The following is a 23,439-nucleotide window of genomic DNA, read 5'->3' as shown; positions in this document are numbered from 1 at the left end:
AATAGTTTTTTATAGGTATACAGAATTTGTTGTCAAATAAAGTGTGATAGAAGATAGTAAATATTAACTGAAAGAGAAATAAGTAAGTATATTAATATAACATTTTTATTGGCTTTTTAAAAAAGTTCCTGTTGTAAAGTGCCCATGTCTTCCCTAGTATGAAGGTTCATAACCTACTTCAAGGTCTAGTGAGTACACAGAGTTAAACAAACAAACAAACAATGAGAAACAAATCTTACATGGTATCTTGTTTATGATATGCTTAAACTAAAGATGGATATATTTATATTTATGATAGCAAATATTAAGGAGACTTTTATTTACAAGCCACTGCTTATAAAGAATAATTATAATTTGTTCGGTAATGGCATCCTATTAAAAGAATTGTGTAAGAGAATCCACAAGTAAGTTTCTTCCTGGAAATAAAACCAAATTTTCCATTTGATTCAGTATGGTTAGAAAAAAAAAAAACGAGTGTTTATCTGAAGAGCGTATTGTATTGATTCTGATTTTGTATAAACCTGACCAAACAGGAATTTCCCATTTGGATTAAAACTCTGAATCCACAACTATGAAAAAAATTATAAACTTGATTATTTTCAATGAATTTTAAATTGCCCTTAGAAACTTTCCCAAAGGCCACAGGAAAGATCCCTGTTCTACATTCTGCTTTCATCCTTAAGATCCAGTTATGGGCTGCTTGCAGTCATCTTCATTCCTCAGGTAAGACTAGACGTTTCTATTTAGCAACCAACCCAGGAACTAGATTTCACCACACTGACCACATCTTCCTTCTCCGTATCATATTTGTAGGCTTTGGGTCCTGAAAAGAAGTAAATGTAGCCTAAAAGAGACAAAGTTGAAATCGTGGTTACTGAAAATGATGTGCAAATTCATAAATAGGAGGATTTCTTATCCTAACTTTCTTGAGGTTGCACCAAAGAATGCTGGGGATTTAATTAGGTGGCAATTAGTCCTCGGCACTGCTCCCCACTGAGCCCTAGCACTCAACACCGCTAATTCCTCAATTAATTGTTGCTTATCTTTCTTTCTGTTCTATACTGCTTCTTGGGGTTATTGACAGTCAGTTATATTCTGTGCTTCTGCTCAGTTATTTCCCTCCAGGAAATCCCCTGCCCTTTGCTTTCCCTGGTCAAATCTCTAGCTGTTCTTTAACATGCAATTGAAGTCCCATCATCAAACCTCCAACTATAGATGATGGTTCTGATCTTTTTTTTTTTCCCCTCAAAATACCTCTTGCCATTATTGTGACCACCACCATACAATTCAGTGCTAAATTACAGATTATTGTATTGTCTAGAAATTTCATCTGTGTTGGATGGATGGTTATTTCCCAAAGATATTATCCATCTCACAAGAGCAGGTACTGTATCTGGAACTGTCTTAGCATTTCTATGTACTGTCCAATTCTGTGTTACATGCTCAGGAAAATTGTGTTGATGGATCCAAAATAGTCAGTGAAATGTTTCACCTCACATCAATTCAGTTCAACTTCCCCAACTGTTTGTTAAATATCAGGAGTTGGGTGATAGAGTGAGGAAAGTCACTGGCAAGGTGGAGAGACTGTGCATTTTAAAGATGAAAAAGGCAATTCTGGTCTGGGTGAACGTAATGTTGTAGATGACGAGTAGACTAAAGCTATATTTAAAATTTTTCTTTTGCAAAGGGAAACTACAATGGTAGAGCATTTACAGTTGCTCTAGTGGTGAATCTGGTTAGCTACATTTATAAAGGATTCAGGACCCAAAATGAGAATCAAGGACCCCCATTTGAAACCCCCCTTTCTGTTGTGTTAAAGCAGAGCCCAGCCTCCTTTTACAACTTCCACAAAAACAGTTTTCTGTGGAACCACTCACCATTTAATTCTACAGCGGCATCTATTTGACCATTTACTCCAGAAAATTCCTCTTCGGTATATTTTGGATAGTCTTTTTCCATTTTCCTTTTTCGTTCATCATAGCTGGAAGAAATATTATTTTATGAATAATATTACGCGTGGATGCACACACACACGCACACATTCGATCACTACTTCACTACTTTCTTAGGTTTCTGAGATTCTAACACCCGGTTTGGGGGCCACTTGCTCTAAACAAGCTCTTTAAAAAAACTCCTAAATAGTTTGCTTAGAATCAGTCATTCTATATGTTGTAGCAATGCATCCCTATAATAAAAAATTATACACTGTCTTTCAAAAGGAACTCTACTCGTGCTTTATATACTTTTGTGTCTTGTAATCTCTCTTTCTTTCTCTCTCATCCCACATATATGAATTTCCTTACTTACCAAATAGCTAAAAGCCCTTCAAAGGGGCCTTTATTCATGGGCAATTTTCTGTACACGCATATGAAGAGGTCAAACAAATGAAGTGAATGAATAAACAAATGTATGAATGGCCAACAAATAAAGGTAAGAAGACTAACTGAAACTCCTATTTTTAAGTCGATTTAATTGAATTAAATTGTTTTTGTTTCCTGAAGAGATTATATGACTGACCAAATAGTAGATTAGGATAATTGTTCAATGATGCTTGTTCTGGATCAGCAAGCATCATTCAAAGATAACGTTGAAGATTGGTTAGTATGTCTCTTTGAAATTTTGTGGTTTGCATAAGTCATATGACATGTACGAGTTCAGCATGCAGGGAGAGCAGACTCATCTCTTCCAGAAGATGTCATTTAAAATGTGAGAAATTCCCTTCTGAGTAGGACAGAGTTCCCAGTGGGGACATACCCCGGGTGGACATTTTTTTCCCACAAAAGGTCAAACAGTTTCTACTGGTGCCTGGGCCACCAGGTGGTTTCCTGTGGTAGCAGGTCAAAGGCACATTCTCCTGAGATATGCCCCTCATGTGGCTGACTACACAGGCCAGGGGACAGATCCACCATATTGAGCAGGGAGTGAAGACTGGGAGAAAAGCCAGGCTAAAATGTTTGAATCACTTTATGGAGGGTTGAACATAAGAGAGCACTAACTCTCCGCAGTACATTTGCAGGAGAACCATTAGAATCTTCTAGAATGCAAGCTATCTGGAAAACCAAGCTTGGAAAACCAAGCTATATGAGTGACTATAGCACAAGTGAAAATGATATCCTATATTGCCTGGTCATCAGAAGAACCAGTACCCTCATTCTATTCTTACTGACTACAAAATATGGGGAGAGGAGCTAAGAAAAAACTAGAGGAGAGAAAAGTCCAGTGCACTGATCCTGGGGTCTCCATTTCCTTTGACCACTGTTTCAGTGTCTGAAATCTAGAGCCCTTTATTAAAGACAGAAATGCAGGTTGTTCACCTATTAATTTTTGTCCACTGGGCTGCTTTTCTTTTCTCACTTACCTAAGACTATTGTAGAACTAGAGGAAATGGAAGCTTTGATTAGAGAGAGGGAGGAGGTAATTCTTAAGCTTAAAATATTTGGGGAGTGGACTGCAAAAAAAAGTACAAAGAGGCATTTGGTGTATCTGTAGATACAGGGAAATATGGTGGAGGAGGCTACAGAGGGTGATCTATTGACTTTTTTGCCTGATGCTGACCCCATCCTCAGGGAACAGCTGGAACGCCTTTCACATCTTCATCTTCTTCCATGTGCTCTGAATAGAAGATCGAAGCTGAGCACTTATAGCTGGATCTATGCTTTACCTCTGTGTATGTCAAAGACACATTTATGAGTGTAGAACTTAATCACCATTTACACTTTTTTCCACGGCAAAATGTGTTCTCAGTTTTTAACAAATGAATGACTAGTGAATATTTGCAGGCAGACCTATTACACGTTAAAATGTGTTTATGTCATGCTTGAATTGAATGGAAAAGTCTGGAAAGAACACAGCAAAGAACATTTTTCTTGAGAATATAAAAATAGTTAAAGTAACAGAAGAATAAATCTTGAAGGGAAAATAATGATTAATCCAATAGTACAATCTGAAAAAAAAAAACTTTCCCTCTTTTTTCTGTCTGCAGAGTTCACATCTCAAATCTTACATAAACCTATCTGGAGGATAATGGAGATAATATGTTGTATATAAATAAAATTACATAAATTAGAGATGCAACATCCCTCAGAAAATTATAATTCTCAATCAGACTTGTAAAAGCCTAGGCAATCCAGTAAAAGAGGTCAGTTGTATGGTAAAGAATGGAATTGGACTTTTAGTAGTGAACGTAATGTATTAGATACAGATGTTAATTTCTAGTGATGTCCTTCTAAAACCTATGTAATGTTTAATGCAATGTTACAAAAAACCACACTTAGACAAAATCCTTGGCATCCCTTCTACCATTTCAATATTTAGGTCTCTTTCCCTTCCTGCCAGTCACCTCTAATCCTATAGCTCTTTCCAAAGAGTATTATTCTTAACAAGCTATTTCATTTAGGAGCTAGCTGGCAACATATTAATGTTTAATTTAAGAGGACATTAGGTAGATAGGGCCTTTATAATTAACATGTACTTTTCATTTTGTCCAGTAATATTACTATCGAGCCATCAAAAAAATTACCACCTATTTTTATTATCATTTTACAAAGAAGAGAAACTTTAACACTGAAAAGCAGATAAAATCTCAGAATAACAGAAGGTTCTTGCCAAGAATGTATTGCTGTACTGCCTGTACTGTTGTACTGCTGTACAGCCCCTTGTGTTTATAATATTGTGTCATTCTTATTTCACTGTGTTCTGGAGAAAACCTTGTGATGGCCTAGTGCTTAGTTTGTGGAAAGAGATTTGGGGATTTCTGTTGGAGAGCACAGAGCACAATGTGTACCGTCAGATGGTGCTGGCTTGAGTTCTGACAGCTATCTGCTGGCTCTGTGGTCAGGGGAATGTGTTCTGAGCCCCAGTTTCCTTGACTGGAAAATAATGGTCATTAGTTAGGATTAAGAGACAGTTTTCTCTCTCTCTCTCTCTCACACACACACACACACACACACACACACACACACACACACACACGAGGTACCTCACACATGTAGATACCCAGGGCAAATCCAAGACACAAGACTTTGAAGTTTATTTTGGCCCCAAAAACCATTGAGTCTGATGTATGGAGTTGAGTGAACTCTGTGGCTTGATCTGGGATCCTGAGTCATCGAGTTTAATCTTAACCTAATCTTTAAACATCCTTCATCAAGATAACATTGTGTATTAGGAGGCAAAGGTGGAGAAGAGGTGGAGAGGGTAGTCTAGAGAACGTGGGAGGTACAAGTCAAAAGTACAGAGTACACGTCAAAAAAGGGATTATGATCAAGGATGTTTAGTGGTATGTTTAGGATTTTACTGAGGGTGTAAGAAAAGGAAATTATATGACAAGATGAGATTGATGGGCATGGGTATTTTGACAAGCAGTAGATATACAAAAATTGGTGCAGAGAATGAAGTTGACTGTATGTGGTCAATGAGTAGTGCTTCTGGGTTTAAATTAAGAGGACCTGAAATGCAGCCTCAGATGGACAACTTTTCAGCTGGGTGTCATTGGTCTAATCACTTTATCTTTCTGATTAACATGATTTTCAAACTGTTAATGAAGATTGCAGTACCTACGTATCCAGATTGTTGAGACAGCAGATGGGAAAATGAGAGAATATGAGAAATACCTGGCATGATTCCTGACACCCAACAAACCATCAATAAATATTATTTATTTATTTATACAAGAACTGGGGTACAGGCCAAAGGCATGGGAGGGTGAGAGAATTCACCAGAGACAGAGCAGGGAGCAGAACAGGCAGAAGGATCAAAGTACACTGCTGAGGGGAGCAGCCGGTGAGACAGGAGAGGTCTGTCCCACCATGTGGGAATCTCCCTGGCCGGCAGGGAATCTAACACTCGCTGCAGAGGGTGTGGACAACTTCACAGTGCTATGCACAACCCACTGCACCTCCGGGGAGGCCCCAAGGAAAGAAATTTTTATTGTGAATCTACTATATACTATGTACCTGCTAAAATCATTGCATACATTTTCTCATCACCGAGGTCTTATTTGTGAAACCTAAATACTCCATAAAAATGATTGGCCCTGTAACTATGTTTATTTCCTGAATGGCAGTTGCTTCATTATTAATATTGATTAATGTGTATAAATACTAAATAGATTGATGTTGACAGCTAAACTTCACTAGTGATATCACAGAAAACCCACAATGATATTTTGATGTGGGTTTTCAGATATATTATTTTATTTTTCACCTTTGTAATTTAAGGACTTGATCACTCTTTTGTTTAATTTTATACTTAGAATTTAAATTTAGCAGTAATCTCTGATAATTTCAGGATGAGGATTTCTATCACTTGTCAATGGCAAAACTGACTCATTTCACCACCTATAGAAAACTGAATCAGGTGTTGGGTCAGCTAATGGATGCTTAAAGAGATTGGGAGGTAGGATGGCAAAAGGGGACCTTTTGATAAGGTATCTAAGATATAGATGTAGAATGAATCTAGGAATTTTCCCTAAGGAGCCCTTTCTAGTGAGACAGAAATCTGGTATCTATCCTCTTTAAGCTAATTATCTACCTCTAGCAAAGAATCATATGGATTTCATGGGGGAAATGGTCTTTTGTGAACTACACTAGAGAAGAGCAGGGAAGAGAGTGGTTAGGAATGAAAAAGACAAGAGAAGAGCTAGAATCTTCCATGTACCAATCCAGATAGGAGTCAGGAACTGGGGCCTTGGAGGCAATGAGAAGATTCTGAAACAAAGAATTTGTAACATGGAAAAAAGAAATCTATGCTATAATATTAAGTGGGAAAATGTCACTATATAAAATTGTGTATTTAAAAATGGAGAGAAGCCCTAGAGACAAATAGAAGGAAAATATTAAATGGGTATCAAAAAATGTTGCCATCAGAGGAATTCATTCCCTTTGTATTTTCCATGTCTTCTATAATGAGCATCATATGCTATCCTTGGATGTTATTTCCTGGGCAGCCTCATGCTCTCACATGGCCTCAATCACCACTGGATTATTTGATGAATTCCAAGTTTCTCTCTGCAGCTTCCAAGTCTCTCTGGACATTTTTCTTGGGAACCTCCACATGTACAAAATGGAACTCCTGTTTCTTCCTTGAATTCTGTTACTTTTTAATTTTACTACTTAATAAAGTGGCAAATGTGAAAGACCTAGTTATCACAGAAGTGATCTTTATCTACTCAATCACCAATACATAATTTTTTTTTTGTTTGTTTTACTGCTTGAATGCTATCAAATATACCTGATACTCCTGAAAGTTGTCATCTTTGGCAGGATTACTATAATATTGTCTTTTATTTAATAATTTGATAGTTTTTAGTAATTTTACAAAATCATACTACAATCAGCACAATTTTAGAATATTGCCATCACTCCAAAAAAAGAAACTCCATTCTTTTTTGGTTATTATTTCCCAGTTCCCCTCCCCACAATTCAATTGACCATAGATAAATGGACTAATTTCTAGACTGTTAATTTTCATTGATTTATATGTCTATGTTATGTTAGTATTACATTTATATGTAATACTATGTTTATATGTAATACTATGTCTATGTTATGTTAGTATTACATTTATATGTCTTATGTTAGTATTACATTGTCTTAATTATTGTTGTTTTGTAATTAGTTTTGAAATCAAGAAGTCTGAGTCCTTCAACTGCAGTCTTCTTTTTTAAGATACTTTGACTATTGCGTGTCCTCTCAGTTTCCATATGAATTTTAACAACAGTTTACAAAGTTTTACAAAGAATCCGGGGGTATTCCAGTAGGTATTGTGTTGAATATGTAGATGAATTTTAGAAAATATTGCCATCTTAAAAATATTAAGGCTTCCAATTCATGAAAATGATGTCTTTCCATTTAAATCTTAAATTGCTTTCAAAAATGTTTTATAGTTTTCAGGCTACAAGTTTTCCACTGTATTTCTAATTTTTGGGTTTTTTTGATGCTATTATAAGTGGAATTATTTGTTTAAGTTTCCTTTTATATTGCTCATTGATGTGTACAGAAATGCAACTGATTATTGCATATCAAATTAATACACTGCAAACTTGCTGAACTTATTTACTAATTCTAATAATCTTAGTAGAAGTTTCCTTAGGCTTTTTAAATATAAAAACTATTTGACATGCAAATAAAGATAGTTTTACTTTCTTTCCAATTGGGATGACTTTTTTTTCGTAAGGATGGTGCCAGTTTTATTATCTTACAAGAAGAGAGTAAAGGATGACAGGAAGCTTGTTGCTGCTGGGGGACGGGCACCTGCCTCAGTAGGCGCAGATGGCTGGGGACATTTTTTTTTTTTTTTTAAGAATGGTGCATATCCATCATTCTTGCTTCCTTGTCCTTACTAAAACCTCCAATACCATTTTAAATAGTAGTGATGAGAGTGGGAACTTTTGACTTGTTCCTGATTTTAGGGGGGAAACATCCAATATTTCATTGAGTACATTATTAGCCTTGGATTTTTCATAGGTACCTTCTATCAGGTTGAGGAAGATTCCTTTTATTTTTACTTTTCTGAGTGTTTTTATCATGTAACAGAGTTGGATTTTGTTAAATGTTTTTTCTGCAACTATTGAGATGATCATATGGCTTTTGTTTCTTTATTCCATTGATATGGTGCATTACATTAGTTGAATTTTGGATGTTAAGCCAACTTTTTATACCCTGGAAAATCACACTTGGTAATGATGTATAATTATTTATTTATGTTGGTAGTCTTTTTGGGGGGTTTTGCATTCATATTAACAATATATACTGGTCTGAAGTTTTATTTTCTTGTGATCTCTTTGTCTGATTTTCAGATCCGGGTAATGCTGGCCTCATATAAAGAGCTGGAAAGTGTCCCTTCCTTTTCTATTTTTTTTGAGTTAAAAAAAAATTGATACTAATTTCTCTTTAAATGTTTTGGTAGAATTCACCAGCCATGTAGGCCTGAACTTTTCTTTGTGGAGTGTTTTAATTATTAATTCAATTTCTTCAGTTGTATAGGTCTGTTCGGACATCCATTTCTTTTTGTATAGGTCTATTCAGACATCCATTTGTATCTTTCTAGGAACTTGTCAATTTTATCTAAATTATCTAATTTATTGGTATTCAATTGTTCCTTTATTATGCATTTTATTTCTATAAGATTGATTTTAATGTCCCCTTTCATTTCTGAATTTTGTAATTTAAGTCTTTTCTTTTTTTTACAAGGTCGACCTAGTAGTTTGTCAACTTTAGTTCTGATGTTTTTCTCAAATTGCTTATTCATTATTTCATTTCATTCTATTTCATTTATTTCCACTGTAATCTTTATTATTTGCTTCTTTCAGCTTGCTTTATATTAATTTGTATCTTACGGCAAACAAGTTACTAATTTGTGATCTCTCTTTTTTAAAAATACAGGTGTTTTTACATCTGTAGATTTCCCTTTCAGCACAGCATTCATGGGATCTGTGAGTTATTATAAATCTTTTCATTTTCACTCATCTCTAAGAATTCTCCAATTTTCTTTGTGATATCCTCTTGACTTACTGGTTAAGAATATGTTGCTTAATTTCTATTTATTTGTGAACTCTGCAGTTTTTCTTTGATGTTGATTTCTAGCTTCATGTCATTGTGATCGGAGATGCTACTTCCTGTAATTTCCATTGTTTTACATTTATTGAGACTTGTGTTATCTATTCTTGAGAATATTCCAAGTGAATTGCTTTCAACCAAAGAACTTTTTCAGTATATCTTGTAAGGTGGGTATGCTAACAATGAATTCTCTCAGTTTTTGTTTACCTTGGCAGGCTTTTATTTGGCCTTCATCTTTGAAAAGCATTCCCCCTCCCCTTTGGGCAGTCTGAATGTTTCCCATAATCTTCTGGCCTAACCGGTTTCTCTGACTTCCCTGTCTGTCCTCTCTCATCCAGTCACACTGTTGCCAGAGTGATATTTCTATAATGCAAATCTTTGGGTTTACTCCTTTATTTAAGACTTTTCAAGATGCCCATCTTTTTTATAGACTACTCTCTCCAGAAAGGCCTAGGCTGTCCATCATCTACACCCAGCTATCCTTGGGCTGCCACTCTCATTTTAGCCCTTTTCTAGTCACACTGAACTGCTGGAGGCTTTTCCCATATACACAGCTATTTCACGCATCAGTGCCTTTTCTTCAACTGCTCTCTACCTGGAAGTCCCCCCTGCTCTCCCACCTCCTGCATGGGAAATGCCTACTCAACTCTCATGATGAAGCTCAGTCATTGCTTCCTCTAAAATTCTTTCCTGATAACTTTGCTAGAGATGGCCACGTCCTCTTTGTTTTGACCAAAAATCTTCTATTAGGGCACTTGTGGCACATTTAGATTGCTCTTAAATATTTATCTGTGTATTTACTCTCAACTGTAAGATTTGTAAAGGGCATTAATAGCACCCAACATGTATTGAATACTTATTATATGACAGGCACATTACATTTTTCTCCTTCATTCTCACAACTCTACAGAGTAGATACCATTTCTGTCTCCATTTTAAAGATAAGGAAGCTAAAAAAGGTGATTCAGGTTGTCAGATGATTTCTGCTAGAGGTGAGACTAACACTCTCTTGCTTCTGCTCACACTCCTAAACAGCAAACACTGTGCCTTTAGTGGCAAGGTCCTAACAAAGTCCTAACTGTATAATTATGTGCGATATATATAGGTTGAATGTGATAGCTCAGTTATGCTATTGTTGTTTTTTTTTTTAATTTAAGATTAAAAAACAAGATTTTGAACTCTACCCATCTTCCCTATTTTTAGTATTTATTTCTCTATGGTGACTAGCTATAAAATTCTTAAATAAATAGAGCCACTTGCAGTATTTCAGGGACATTGAGGAAGGAAACAATGTGGAAGTTGTGTCCTAGTTGGCATCAAGTCTTTTATCTGTCTAGAGAGGATTGGAACTGTAGATTCAAGTCACTTTATATAAACTGAAAACCTCAACCATCTCAAAGAATGCTAGCTAATGGCACTCCCCTAATCCCCTGAAACTCCTTGGTGTGGCCTCTGCTCTGCTATTGGTAGGTGAAAGAGCACACTTAAAGGGAGAAGTTTGTTACAGATAGTAAATGTAATATAAAGAAAGAAAAACTGACTGGATCACTAGGCTTTCTAAAAAGAAGGGAAGGCATAACATAAATGTTCATGTGGGGAAGTGGCCCTCGTTGGAAAGTTTCACCAGTATGTCATTTGACGCAATGGCATAAGCATGATTCAACCCCTCTGTTGATCTCACATTGTGGTTCTCTGTCCTGCTCCCCTATATGCTACTATTACACTGACATGTGAGTTCTCACAAACAGAGCCTAAACCACCCTCAGTCCTCAGTGAAAGAAGTTCAATAGTTTTCTCACTGCACTTCATTCACTAAAACTGGCCCCAAGAGTTCAAGGATAATATCTCTGACAGCAAGCATACTGAGATTTTTCTTCTGTTGGTACATTAGTTATGTCATGGACTAAGCTAGCATTAGGACCAAGAATAACCCAAGGAATGATTGGAGATGTGTGTGCTAACAACTGTCAATGGATGGCAATGGAGTACAATTCTTGGGCCACAATTAGAGGCTGTGGCCTCCAGTATTTGAGTGTGGTCATGTGCTTTACCTATGAAACGTCATCGGTTGACTTTGCCCTTTCCTCCCTTCTCCCTCCTTCTTCCTGTTTAGAACACGGATGTAATGACTGATGCTCCATTGCCCACCTTGATTCTTGAGGCAACCACTTAAAGTGAAAGCCATGTGTAAAGAATAGCAGAGCCAAACATTAGAAGGAACTTGGGTTCCCAGAAGACCATAGACCACCACACCAGCCCTTAAATCTGTTAAACTCCAGACATTCACATATACGAGGAAAACTAACCTTACATGTTTAAGTCAGAATTACTTTTGGGTCTCTGTTACTAGGATCTGGGTGCAATTTCTAACTGATATGCGTCTTCATATGACAATAAGATGTCATAGAGGTTCTGCTGAATACAATGTGTGGAATTGGGGAAAGTTATTAGTGGAGTTGTTACAGCAGCTTTTCTGAACTTTTGAGGTCAGCATTGTTCATCTGATTCCTTAGTGTACAAACCTCTGTGTTTGTTGGAGTGTGCAAAGTGAAAGACTTGCTGAAAGGATTGTCTCTTTTTTGCTAAAGGCAATAATTTCAGTTCAATAGGGTCAAAAAAATAAAAAACCTGTAGTCAACTATAGATCTGAGGCTTAAAATAGGGGAGGAGGAGGAAAAGCCATCAAAACAGGGGTGGGGAAGAACACAAAGGACCATGATGGTTCATAGGTGATGTAGTGGTAGGATATTTACGGGACTACACCTGAGGGAGAAATCAAATACTGTATAGATATGAACAACAATGTAAAAAAAATTCAAAAAATAATTAAAGGAAAAAAATTTCAGTTCAATGCCAGAGTTTTTCAGTACTTAAAAATGAAATTCCTTTTGATCAGTTCTTTGGCTTGAGCTCAGAGAAATATTAAGTTCTAAGCAATCATGTGTTAATTATCACAGCTTTTAAAGAGTCTGTTTGCTCGTTACTAGGTAGTCCCTACTATGAAACAGTTACCCTGTGTCACTGTGCTAAGTGTCTATATGCATTACACCACTTAATACTCTCAATCACCTGGAAGGTTCATGTTAAAAATGCCTACTATGGTTTTCCTCCCACACCAGCAAAATAAACTCTTTAGCATTTGAGATAATGGCCTAGACAAACTATATAATGAGTCTGTTTTATGTAGATTACTAAAGTTTTTTGTAATAGACACAGTTATAAAGGTTATTTCCTCAGGGGTCAACAAGCACCATTAAAATCAGAGACTCTCTCCTTCCCCAATCATTTAAACCTTCACTGAGATTCCTATGTTAGCTGTAGCTGTCTCAATGCTACCTGATTGGACGTGTATGTTTTACTGTGGGTGTTGGTGAGTGATAGATTAGTACAAAGACTAGAGAAATGTTGAGAGAAATAATCATAAGGTGGATAGTCTCCCAATGAGGATGAGGCTTTAAGAACACTTTGACAATTAATTGGATAATCATGACATAAATGCCCCCCATGTCACCACACATGAGCACACATGTAGTTCTCTATCTCACTCTCTGAAAGTGCACAGTGGGACAGGGAAATGATTTCTCAAGGTCTATCTTCCAGAAGTCAGGAATTGATTATAGCCACCTTATCTTAAAGACAGACTTTGGAGAATCTGCCCAGGAGATATCAGGGGTTTAATAAATGAAGAAAAATAACTAACTTAGTGGTTTAAATGGTGGACTGGACATGACACCATGTCATGCCTGGACATGATACTTTGAGTAATGCTCCTAGTGGCAGCCCAGAAGAGACAGTATGGCCACATTTGTTTGCATTCTTTTTGATAGCATAAATTTTCTTCTTCATGCAATATATCTGTGCTCCAATTGTATTATTTTGTTAGCATCAAATTGGGGAAGTTATTTTCAGTCAGGTGAAAGAAGATGACAAATATTTATTTATAATTTTCTTTTATGCCACAGAGTTGACTATAAAATAGGTGATATAAACAGGAGACATAAACTAAAATGAAAACCCTTGGACATCAAAGTTGTGTGCTTTCCTGCTTCCATCATGCCCTATCACAGACCTAAAGTGTTAAGCATAGTCACCTGCTTAGAATTTGCTTTTGCTTCTCTCTTTTAAAGTTTAGAACACCAAACAAGGCCATGGGGATAGGGGAGGGTGAGTTTAGAGACAGAACTTGGTAAAGAGCTGCACCCACTTTTCAGCATGAATCATTTAAAAACAGAAAACCAGTAGGTGGGATGAGATATGATCTCTGACAGACCCTTATTCAGATATACTTATGATAATAATAAGCAAGAGAAGCATGAAATTCCATATGATCTACTTAAGATAGGAAGAATCTTCAGGTTCTAGGATGGATAAAAGGACTTAGCAGTAAGGAATTTACCTTTCAGCAGAACTTTCCTTCAAAGAACCCCATAGTCAAGACCACATTCATTTTGCATAAAAAAATTGTGAGTATTCTGAAACATTTTTACACACTTCCCTTAGACACTTCCAGTGGGTAGTCCTGTACTTGGTGAGACTATATCTGCTCTTTTAGGCTATTTGGCGTCTGTGAGTGAGTGCACTAAAAGATGGGGATGATCAGTGTCCTAGAGACTTAACAATGGATTTCTTGCATGGATGTGCTGCTTCTCGTTTGCATGGTTCTGTATCTTGAAGACAGCATTAGCCATCAGTGATTGACACTCTAGTGGCCAAGAATGCTAAAGTCTGCCTACTGCAAACCTTTGTGTTCTTTTCTGTCAGAAGTTTTTTCCTTCCTGCTGAATATATTTGGACTATCAAAAGGAGAAAAGCCATACCTGTAGTATTCATCTCCCACGAAGAAAAGAGTCTTCTGTGCATCCTTGAGATAGACCGCAGCATCTATTCGCTGCACATACCTGGGGAAGCCGAAGTCATAAATAGTCCGGGGAGGACCTTGCATTTGGAATCCTCTTGTTATCCAGTAGTGGGGGCCTGAAAACAGAAATCAAAGTTCACAAAAACTCGTAGGTATGGACTTTACTCATGAGGATCATAAATGGGCCTAGTTTATGAGATGTCTGCCATGGTGACAACTGTATAGGAGATAAGAGCGCCTCTAACTATTCAAATCAGTAAAAGACTTAAATCTTGCCCTGGAGCCAAATGGCCCTAATGAAGTATTGAGAAAGCAATAATATTGATACAAATGTGTCTTAAATTTAGCATACTAATTTTTTCCAAGATACGTTCCATTTATAATATCATTTAAGCCTCATGTATCAATATGGGAAAGGAACAAGTGACATGCAAACATTGTGACGCTTACTTAAATTGGTACTTGTCTTTGATCCTTTTTAGCCTCAAGAAAATATAAGATAAATAACTGATAGTTACCACTTACTAGATAATTATCATTGGCTCACCACTTTCACATTTTCAAGAATGATAGTACTATGGTTATTTTACAAAGATACTGAGCAATAATACTGCTCTCACACACTGGGTTTAATGTTGGCTTTGTGTATTAGAAATTTACAGTAGATTTCTACTGTATCAGTAGAAATGCCATTGTGCCTAGAGCAGGGACCAGCTTTCTGTTTCCTGGTTCTGTCACATGGCATGGTGACTCATTATGCTAAAGACTTGCTCAGAGTACAGAATGAAAGTCATTGTCATTCCTGTCTTTCTTACAAGATGGTGAATGATATTTCCTATCCAACCTGAGGAGAGGGAGTGACAGAAACACACTCCCTGATTACAGAAGAAATGCTGATATGCTGGATGTTCTCATCACAAGGGTACTGAACCCTCTTGTTTTGTCTTTGAGGGATCAGAGGGTACCTTTGAAAAAGTAAGCAGTGCCCCGCTCAGCCACTTCATAAGCTGCATCCACATTGGACATAAGCTGGGGGAAGGAGCTGGTGATGGTGCTGGGCCGGATCCCTGCTGGCAAGTGAACCTGCCGACGCCAGAAAATCCTATTGGGCATATCAAGAGAAATCAAATTCAGGGGTTGATCTTAAATTGAATAGAGATTGAAAGTTACTACAGGGCCTCCCCAGTGGCTCAGCGGTTGAGAGCTGGGTTGCAAAGCTGCCCACAGCCTCTGCAGCGCCGGTTTGATCCCTGGCCACAAGCGAGGGTCCCACATGGCCGCAGACCTCTCCTGCCGCCTGCTGCTCCCCTCAGCAGTCTGCCTGTTCTGTTCTCCGCTCTGGCTCTGGTGAATTCTCTCATCCTCCTGTGCTTCTGACTGTACCCAGTGCTTGTATAAATAAATAAATAAATCTTTAAAAAAAAAAAAAAAGTTACTACAAACAGCTCTTCAGAGATAACTCCTAAATGCCTCTTGTCTTTGACGTTTTTTAAGAACACATTTTTTTTTTAATTTTAGTAAAATATTTCTTCTCCCTTTTGTTCTCTTAGTATTTTTGTAATCCTCCTTCCTAAATTTATTTGTGAATGGTCAAAAATGAAAGGAGATAGCAAGGAAGTAGCAAGGTTTGACATATTTAAGCTGTATGCCTCCTACTCTAAATATCACTTTATATAAATTTCCCTTTCCTATTCCAATCTCTAAAAAATTAAAATTTCAGGGGCCTCTCTAGTGGCTTAGGGGTTAAGTCTCGGTGCTATCAGCACAAAGGCCAGCCAGGGAGCATAACCAACATACAGTGCAGTAGACCTCTCCTATCTTGCCCGCTGCTCCCCTTAGCAGTGTATTTCAGTAGATCTGCCTATTCTGTTCCCCACTCTGTCTCTGTGAATCTTCTGACCCCACTGCACCTCTGGCCTACACCCCTGTTCTTCTATGCATAAATAAATAAATCTTTAAAAAATTAAAATTTCATAAAGATAAATATGATCCAGGTAAACATTATGAATATTACATAAATAAACCAAAACTTTATGATTGGGAGATGCTGATTGTTTTGAGTAAAAATAATGGAAATACTAACAATGATTAATTATCATGTTACCTATTTGTTTCTCTTTTGAAAGTGTCTGTATCTTTGAAATTTATGGCCAATTCACAAAAAATCTGTACAGACAAATTAACTTACTGTGCAGCAATTCATCTATCCACATAGAAAATGTTATTTAAAAAAAAATTGTGACAGTGTACCTGAGGGCACTGGGTTGATGACTTTCGTGGTGGTCCATCTTTAATTTTGGAAATAAAATTCATTTTATAAAATATGAAGCTTACTTGGCTCATGGGAAGTTAGAATCAATACATAATTTTATTTTGTGGACAGAGAAACCAATTAAGTGTCAGGACACTTAATTTTCTGTGTAATTAGTTTAGGAAGTCCTCAAATGTCATGCTGAATTTTCCTGTTTAGTTAATTTAACAAAGATCACCTGGTGCTGTAATGAACATCAAGGATAAAATGCCGGGTAAGACCTGCTCTTACAAAACTTTCAGCCTAGTAGTAGAGATGGGTAAGCAATTAGGTTATTATAATTCAGAGTGATCGGTGGTACAAAGAATTAATTTCAGGATGCTATGGAAACAAACAGGAGGGAAACCCCATGGTGTTTTGGGGTTTAGCAAAGGTGTCCTAGATGAGGCCATTTACGGTGAGGATGAAATCTAAATGAGAGCTATATTGAGAGGAGAGGAAGATTTCTTTATGTTCACTGAGGGGCATCAAGACGCAGAAGAAGTACATTGTGTTTTAGAAGAAACACCAGCACCACAAGCCTCAGTGTCTCATTTCCTAAATGCTATCATTTAGGTAATAAATGGTAATAATACTTGGGCTATCTCATGAGATCTCTAGGAGGATCAAAGGAGATAATGTACATGAAAGTGCATTAGAACATATTTTGTAATTATAAAAATTATTATTTTCTTAGACCTTAACTATCCACTAATTTGATACCCACATAGATAATACACAGGGTGGCAGGAGTCCATTTAGGGTACATTGCTGTAGGGCATTGAAAAAAACATAGCTTTTTCAAAGTTTCTCAGTCTGTTTTTCTGCTGTTACTTTACAGCACAGCTAGCCTAGTAGATAACATTTAGCCTTGAGATATAGTCTGCATGTACAAAGAGCAGTAAATAATATGAAACCTTGATGAATAGTTTGCATACACAAAAACATAGTTCTGTAAACTAGGCCTAAACCTGGCTCTACGCTGCCTTTATCTATAAATCATATAAAAGCTAATAAGGTTCCTGGGGTGGGGGTGATCCACTGATGGGCTAGGGCCACTGCTGCAGCTAGAGCCTGGGGGGTTGCCACTGCTGGATGCTGCCACTGTTGCTACTGCCACTGCTATTGCTGCCTTTGCTGCTGCTGCTGCCAGGAATGAGAGGCACAGGGAGAGGCTCCAGGGGGCCCAAGGAGTCTGCCAAGACCAGGTCCAGGATGGGGCTGCCACCTCCTGAGCCACTGGGCTGGGCTGCTCCCTCTAGGCCAGCCAGAGAGATACTATCATTGTTACTTGTGTATCACTTGTTGACATAATAAAATCTTGTTCCTGGCCCACATCTGGGCTTCATGACCTGTGTTTTCATCTACTGCCATCAAGAACCGAGCAAGCTTGTTGTCTGTCGAAGCCCTACAATTGCCTTCCCTCGGGTCCCACACATCACAGTCTTACTTATATTATGTAGCTATTATATTAGGAATACTTATATTAATGGATGAAAACCAGAGGCCCAGAAAGGATGCAGGCCCAAAGACAGAGGCAGATTAGACTCCCGCTATCTTGATTTTCTTCACATACCCTGCTGTAGGCGGCGCCACTCATGCTGTCTCTTGACAAGGTCCAGACATTGGGGGAGACTCCTGAGAAGAGGGGGGTTCTGCACTTCCCAGAAGATCTGAATAAGGGAGTTTCCACAGAAACGCCTACTAATATTCTCCTGTTTGTTCTTGGTCAATGCAAAAGTAAGTTAGTTATAAATTGGCTTGTGAAAACCTAATTCAGACCAAGGTGTTAATTGGCCTGTTGTTCTTACACTTGAACTGCTACAAAAGAAAGTAAAATTGCTAAGGTATAGTTAGGAAAGAATTGTTTTGACCCTAAGAACTATGGAGAACAAGCTGCCCTGAACCAACTGTGCTTGGAAACCATAGCCTAACCCAAGGGGTATGTGTTTTTGGCAGCAGTACATTTCCTGGTGTATGCAAAAGGTCAATAGTTTGCAGGCTGTGTGGACGTTAGGTATTTCCAGTTAAGAGTTAGATTTCTACAGAATTAAAATATATTTGATGAGTTACTTTAGGCCCCTTTGAAGTATTTGATAAATTAGCTAGATTATTTGTGTGCTAGGGAGATCGGTTGATTTTAGTAACAGAATATAGGATAGGACTTTCACGCTCACTCTGAAATTAGCTAAGTTTAATAGGATGATTAATTGTTACTGAATATTGTGCTGTCTTAGATAACTGATCATGCTGGGAAATGAGTTGTACCAAGAAAACTAATTGTCCCTGATGTTTTTCTTAAGGTGATCAAAGAAGTGCCCTTTTGGTATGAGACCAAGAGGGTCTCTATATGTTCATGAGAAAATATGTAATGATTGTCTTTGTTTTGCTTCAATGCTTATGATGATGTAATGTCACCGCTTGCCTTAATGTATAAATAAAGACCCACTGAGACCCTCAGCAGGAGTTACTTGCACCTCATCAAGTGTCAGTGTCTCCTCACTACCTCATCTACCTCATCTCTCCCCTCCCCTCATCCCTCAGTTTCACCGATGCCCTCTCAGCCTTTCAGGGACTCCTGACACAACATTTTGCCACTCAGACCTGGCCTTTTCTGAAGGCAAGAAGAACTAATTCATTTTGTCCCCACCACCAAACAATGAGCACACGTCTGAGTGTCCAGAAGAATCAGGTAATGAAATAGATAAACATATCATGTCAATAATCTGTAGTCTGATTTTTGATCAAGAGGGCAGATACAATGGATTAATTGGGAACTTGATGAGAAATCTAAAATGCGAGTGTTTTCCAACTGACTCAATACAATACACAGTTCTGAGTGCCGACTCTGTCCAAGTCCCTGATCTATATGTCTACTAAGGCACAAAGTGTGCGGTTCAGGGAGTTTTGAGTGGTGGGTGAAGTGAGAAAAGTGGGCAGAGGAGGAGCAGACACCCTTCCTGTAATTTGACTCTACCTGCATTTTCTCTGATGAGCTACAGCTACTTCCAGCTGTTTCTTCCTCAGGCACGATGAAGCTGGGATTTATTTTCTTTCATTTCTCATTTAACAATCAACAAGTAAGTCTAGGTAAAATTAACACTAGCTTTTACTTCAAGTGCCAGGACACTGATGTCCTGAATGACTCAATGTAAGTGATTAAGAGTGCAGACAGTCAAAAATGAACTTTTGGGTTGCTTCCATAGCTTAGCAATTGTAAATAGTGCTGCTATAAACATAGGGGTACAGGTGCCCTTTGGAATTACTGTTTCTGTGTCATTTGGGTAAATACCTAGGAGTGAAGTTGCTGGATCATATGGAAGCTCTATGTTTAGTAATTCAAGAAATCTTCACACAGCTCTCCATATTGATTGGACCAGTTTGCACTCCCACCAGCAGTGCAGGAGAATTCCTTTTTCTCCACAACTCGCCAACATTTGTTGTTGCTAGTTTTTTTAATATGTGCCATTCTCCCAAATGCCCAAAAATAGATGACTGGATCAAGAAGATGTGGTACACATACACAATGGAATATTACTCAGCAATCAAAAAAGATAAACACATGCAGTTGCACGCAACATGGATGGAGCTAGAAGGGATCATGCTCAGCGAAATAAGTCAGAAACAAAAAGAAAAATACTGGATGGTCTCACTCATAGCAGGAATTTAGAAAACCTAAATAAAAGACCAGGAAAAAGACTAATCAATACAAAGTAAAAATCAAAATCAACAAGCAACTATAACCCAGAGACACACTACGGGGGGGGGGGGGGGGGGGGCAGGGAAAGGAAGGACTTGAGTCAAAATAAGGGGGGAGGTGCAATTGTATGGGGAATATAACCAAAATGAAAACGCATACATTCTGCAAAGATGAAAAAAGATGTAAGAATTATATAAAATAAAATATTTAAATAAAAAAATGAGCTTTTGGAGCATTCTTATGGATAGAGCATCTTAAATTCCTTATGAAATTTATTTATGAAATGAATCTCTATTTAGGACCTTGTGGGGACTATGAGGAGTAACTTGAGGTAGTCATTCTGAATCGAGTGATTTTGTGTTGGGGGACAGTAGACAATGGCCGGCAGTCAGAACTTGGATTTCAGTAGGCCAAGGACACTGGTAATCATCTTACAAAGCACAGAATTGCCCCCACAACACAGACTCATCTGGCTTGAAATGTCAGTAGTGGCAAACTTTAGAAACCATGTTTTAAACACCATAGTGACATAACATATATGCTGTATACATAAAGTAGGAATCAACACCACCCATCACTTGTGTAAAGTGTCACTGACTCCAAAAGAATCCATATTATGAAAACTACTAGTACACTAATGAAAAAAATTAGGTTTGGCATGCTCAGAGAATTTACAACTTTAGTTAGAGATCATAATAATACATGGATTAAAATTGATGAAGTATAGTGAATAACCTCCTAATACATGCATACATGAATTTAAAATGTATGCCAAAACAAACAAACACAAATACATTATGAATCCGTTTGGAAAGAGCAGCTGCAGGATGTACCAGAACCAGTAATAAAAAGAGTTTGCCAATGGTCCGTAAGCTGATCTTTGATAAGAAGAGCAAACAATGGAATTTATTGATATTACCAATCTGCTGATAAGATATTTAGCTTGTGTACCCAAGACTAACACAGAGCCAGTGCTCAGTAAATAAATATTTGTTGGCTAAATGAATGGGTGCCAGAGGGTTGAGTGGAATTTATCTGGTCATTGATTTTCATAGTCTCTGAAATCTTCATTCCCTTTTACTAAAGAATAACAACTAATTCATCAAGTTTAAAGAGTCAATGTAATCTTCACCTGTTCTTTCTGACAGTTCTGTAAACTCCTTGGGGTGAATCATGTATTGTTCATCTTTAATCCATGGGTTTAGTCTAGTGCCTGACACATCTAGGAACCTGAACCAAGTTTGTGGAAACTTTGTTCTTTTTTCTTGTTGTTATATCCAAACAGTTTCACCTCCTACCTAAGCTGAGCTCACAGTCTTTCATTTTCAAGAGATGCCTTCACCTCAGTTGCTAGGCCCAATGGAAGCCCTCATTTCCCATCATCTTCAACCCCTTTCCCTCTCTGATTCTTGTCATTGCCCTGCTCCCTGCTTTCAGAAGGAAGAGGTATCTTTCTAGTTTTTTGAAGCTCTCAACTGAATTGCTGCTCCTCCTGAAGACTCATTTTATCACTGTATGTGTGACCTTCATGTGTGTCACTCAATTTCTCTGACACTTCATTTCCTCTTGCTAAATAAGAACGAGAAGGATAATATCTGTGTAAGTACTTCAAAGGATTAATTGAGATGAAGCATATGAAAGCATTTTATAAACTCTAGAAAATTCTGATAATTATCTATAGATGCTAAAAAAAAAAGACTAGTTTTTACTCTACAAATTTAACAATGTAAACTTAAACTTGGAGATTATAAATCAAGCTAAGTTTCCTTCTAAATTTATATCACTGATATAAATTTTTTCTGTCAATGTAAACTTTGAATTACAAATGATGACATCAGTGGCTGAGAAGCCATTCATTCAGGAAGTTGTATGTGTGCGTGTGTGTGTGTGTGTGTGTGTGGGGGGGGGTGATCAGTTACACAGACACTTATATCCAAAAACTTTAGAGGCTAAGAAATCAAACATTCATCATCTATTTTGCTGTTCACAAGCAAAATATAGTCTATACAATTAAAACTTCACCTGTAGATAGTTCTGTGGATTAAACACAATTAAGGCCATGCAAAGGTTCCTTAGATCAAGTGTTTATATCCATCTAAGAAGCCTGTGGGGAATCACACTGATAAATCAGAACCTGTGAGGATGTAAATGGTCTCATCTATAGCCAGGAGAAGGGGGTCCAGGAGAAATGAAAATGAATTCTGCCTCTTTGTCTGAATTCTTAATGCATAACAGTGAGCCAATCTAAATACAAGGATATTTGTTGCCTATCAATGAGGCAAACTGATAGCCAGAAAAGGCACCTCCATGGAGACTGTGAAGAAGCACAATGGTCCATGTGAAGGAACAATGCTGTCAGATGCTATGTTGCCCACAACAAGCATGTGTTCAGGGGCACAGACGAGAGATGTCAGCCATGGTGTTGCACGTGGTTTATACTTAGTAAGTATCAATGATTCTGACAGGGACAAGGACATGGCGAGGTCAAAGATATCATGCCCTTTCATTCAACTGTACCTGTTTTCTTAAAAAAGGGTAAGCCCCCCACCCCCACCCCAAAGCCCTCTACTTATCAAACTCTTAGCACTGGGCAATTACCAATGACTATTTGATGATTACACATCTTTTGTGAAAGTCTTGGCAGTAAATACTGAGAGTGGTAACAGACTATAAAGGGAGGCATAATGAAAGAGACATTTAGAAATGAGTGGTGGAAAGGGACTAGAGAAAGAAAATCCAATGACTACCCTTATATCTACTGAGTCATCCTAATTTCAGTCTGATGAGCAATGGTGATAAGCAGATAATTTCCAAGAAGGAGAAGAGCTGGGAGTACTGGGAGTCAGATGTGATCGCCTTGCATGCCCTGCAGCACAGCATTTGCCACCCACTCGCTGAGGGACATTGAACCTCTCTTCTTCCTCACTGGCTTCAGTGTGTGCAATACTTCTATGTAAGTGCTTTGCTGTTAAATCCTCTCAATACTCCTATCAGGTATGAATCATTACTCTCTTTTATGTAGACAAAGAACAGA

The 23,439-nt window shown here is 37.7% G+C and overlaps 1 protein-coding gene across 3 annotated transcripts in view; it reads right to left on the bottom strand.

Moving 5' to 3' along the window:
• Positions 1-464: 464 nt before the first annotated feature.
• MMP20 (matrix metallopeptidase 20) overlaps positions 465-23,439 on the bottom strand; it is a 46,224-nt gene continuing 23,249 nt past the window's right edge. For all 3 annotated transcript variants that reach the window (XM_037504356.2, XM_054693247.1, XM_054693248.1), the window contains exons 7-10: positions 15,381-15,517; positions 14,375-14,531; positions 1,878-1,981; positions 465-844 (exon numbers count right to left, since the gene is read on the bottom strand). In XM_037504356.2, the coding sequence (XP_037360253.1) occupies positions 744-844; positions 1,878-1,981; positions 14,375-14,531; positions 15,381-15,517 (499 nt within the window). In that variant the 3' untranslated portion in view covers positions 465-743. The remainder of the gene's footprint in view (positions 845-1,877; positions 1,982-14,374; positions 14,532-15,380; positions 15,518-23,439) is intronic.

This window comes from Talpa occidentalis, unplaced genomic scaffold (assembly GCF_014898055.3).
Source record: "Talpa occidentalis isolate TD23 unplaced genomic scaffold, MPIMG_talOcc4v2.1 talOcc4.12, whole genome shotgun sequence".
Lineage (NCBI taxonomy): Eukaryota > Metazoa > Chordata > Mammalia > Eulipotyphla > Talpidae > Talpa > Talpa occidentalis.
Note: the sequence above shows the minus strand (reverse complement) of the source record. Positions and strands in the feature narration are given on the sequence as shown.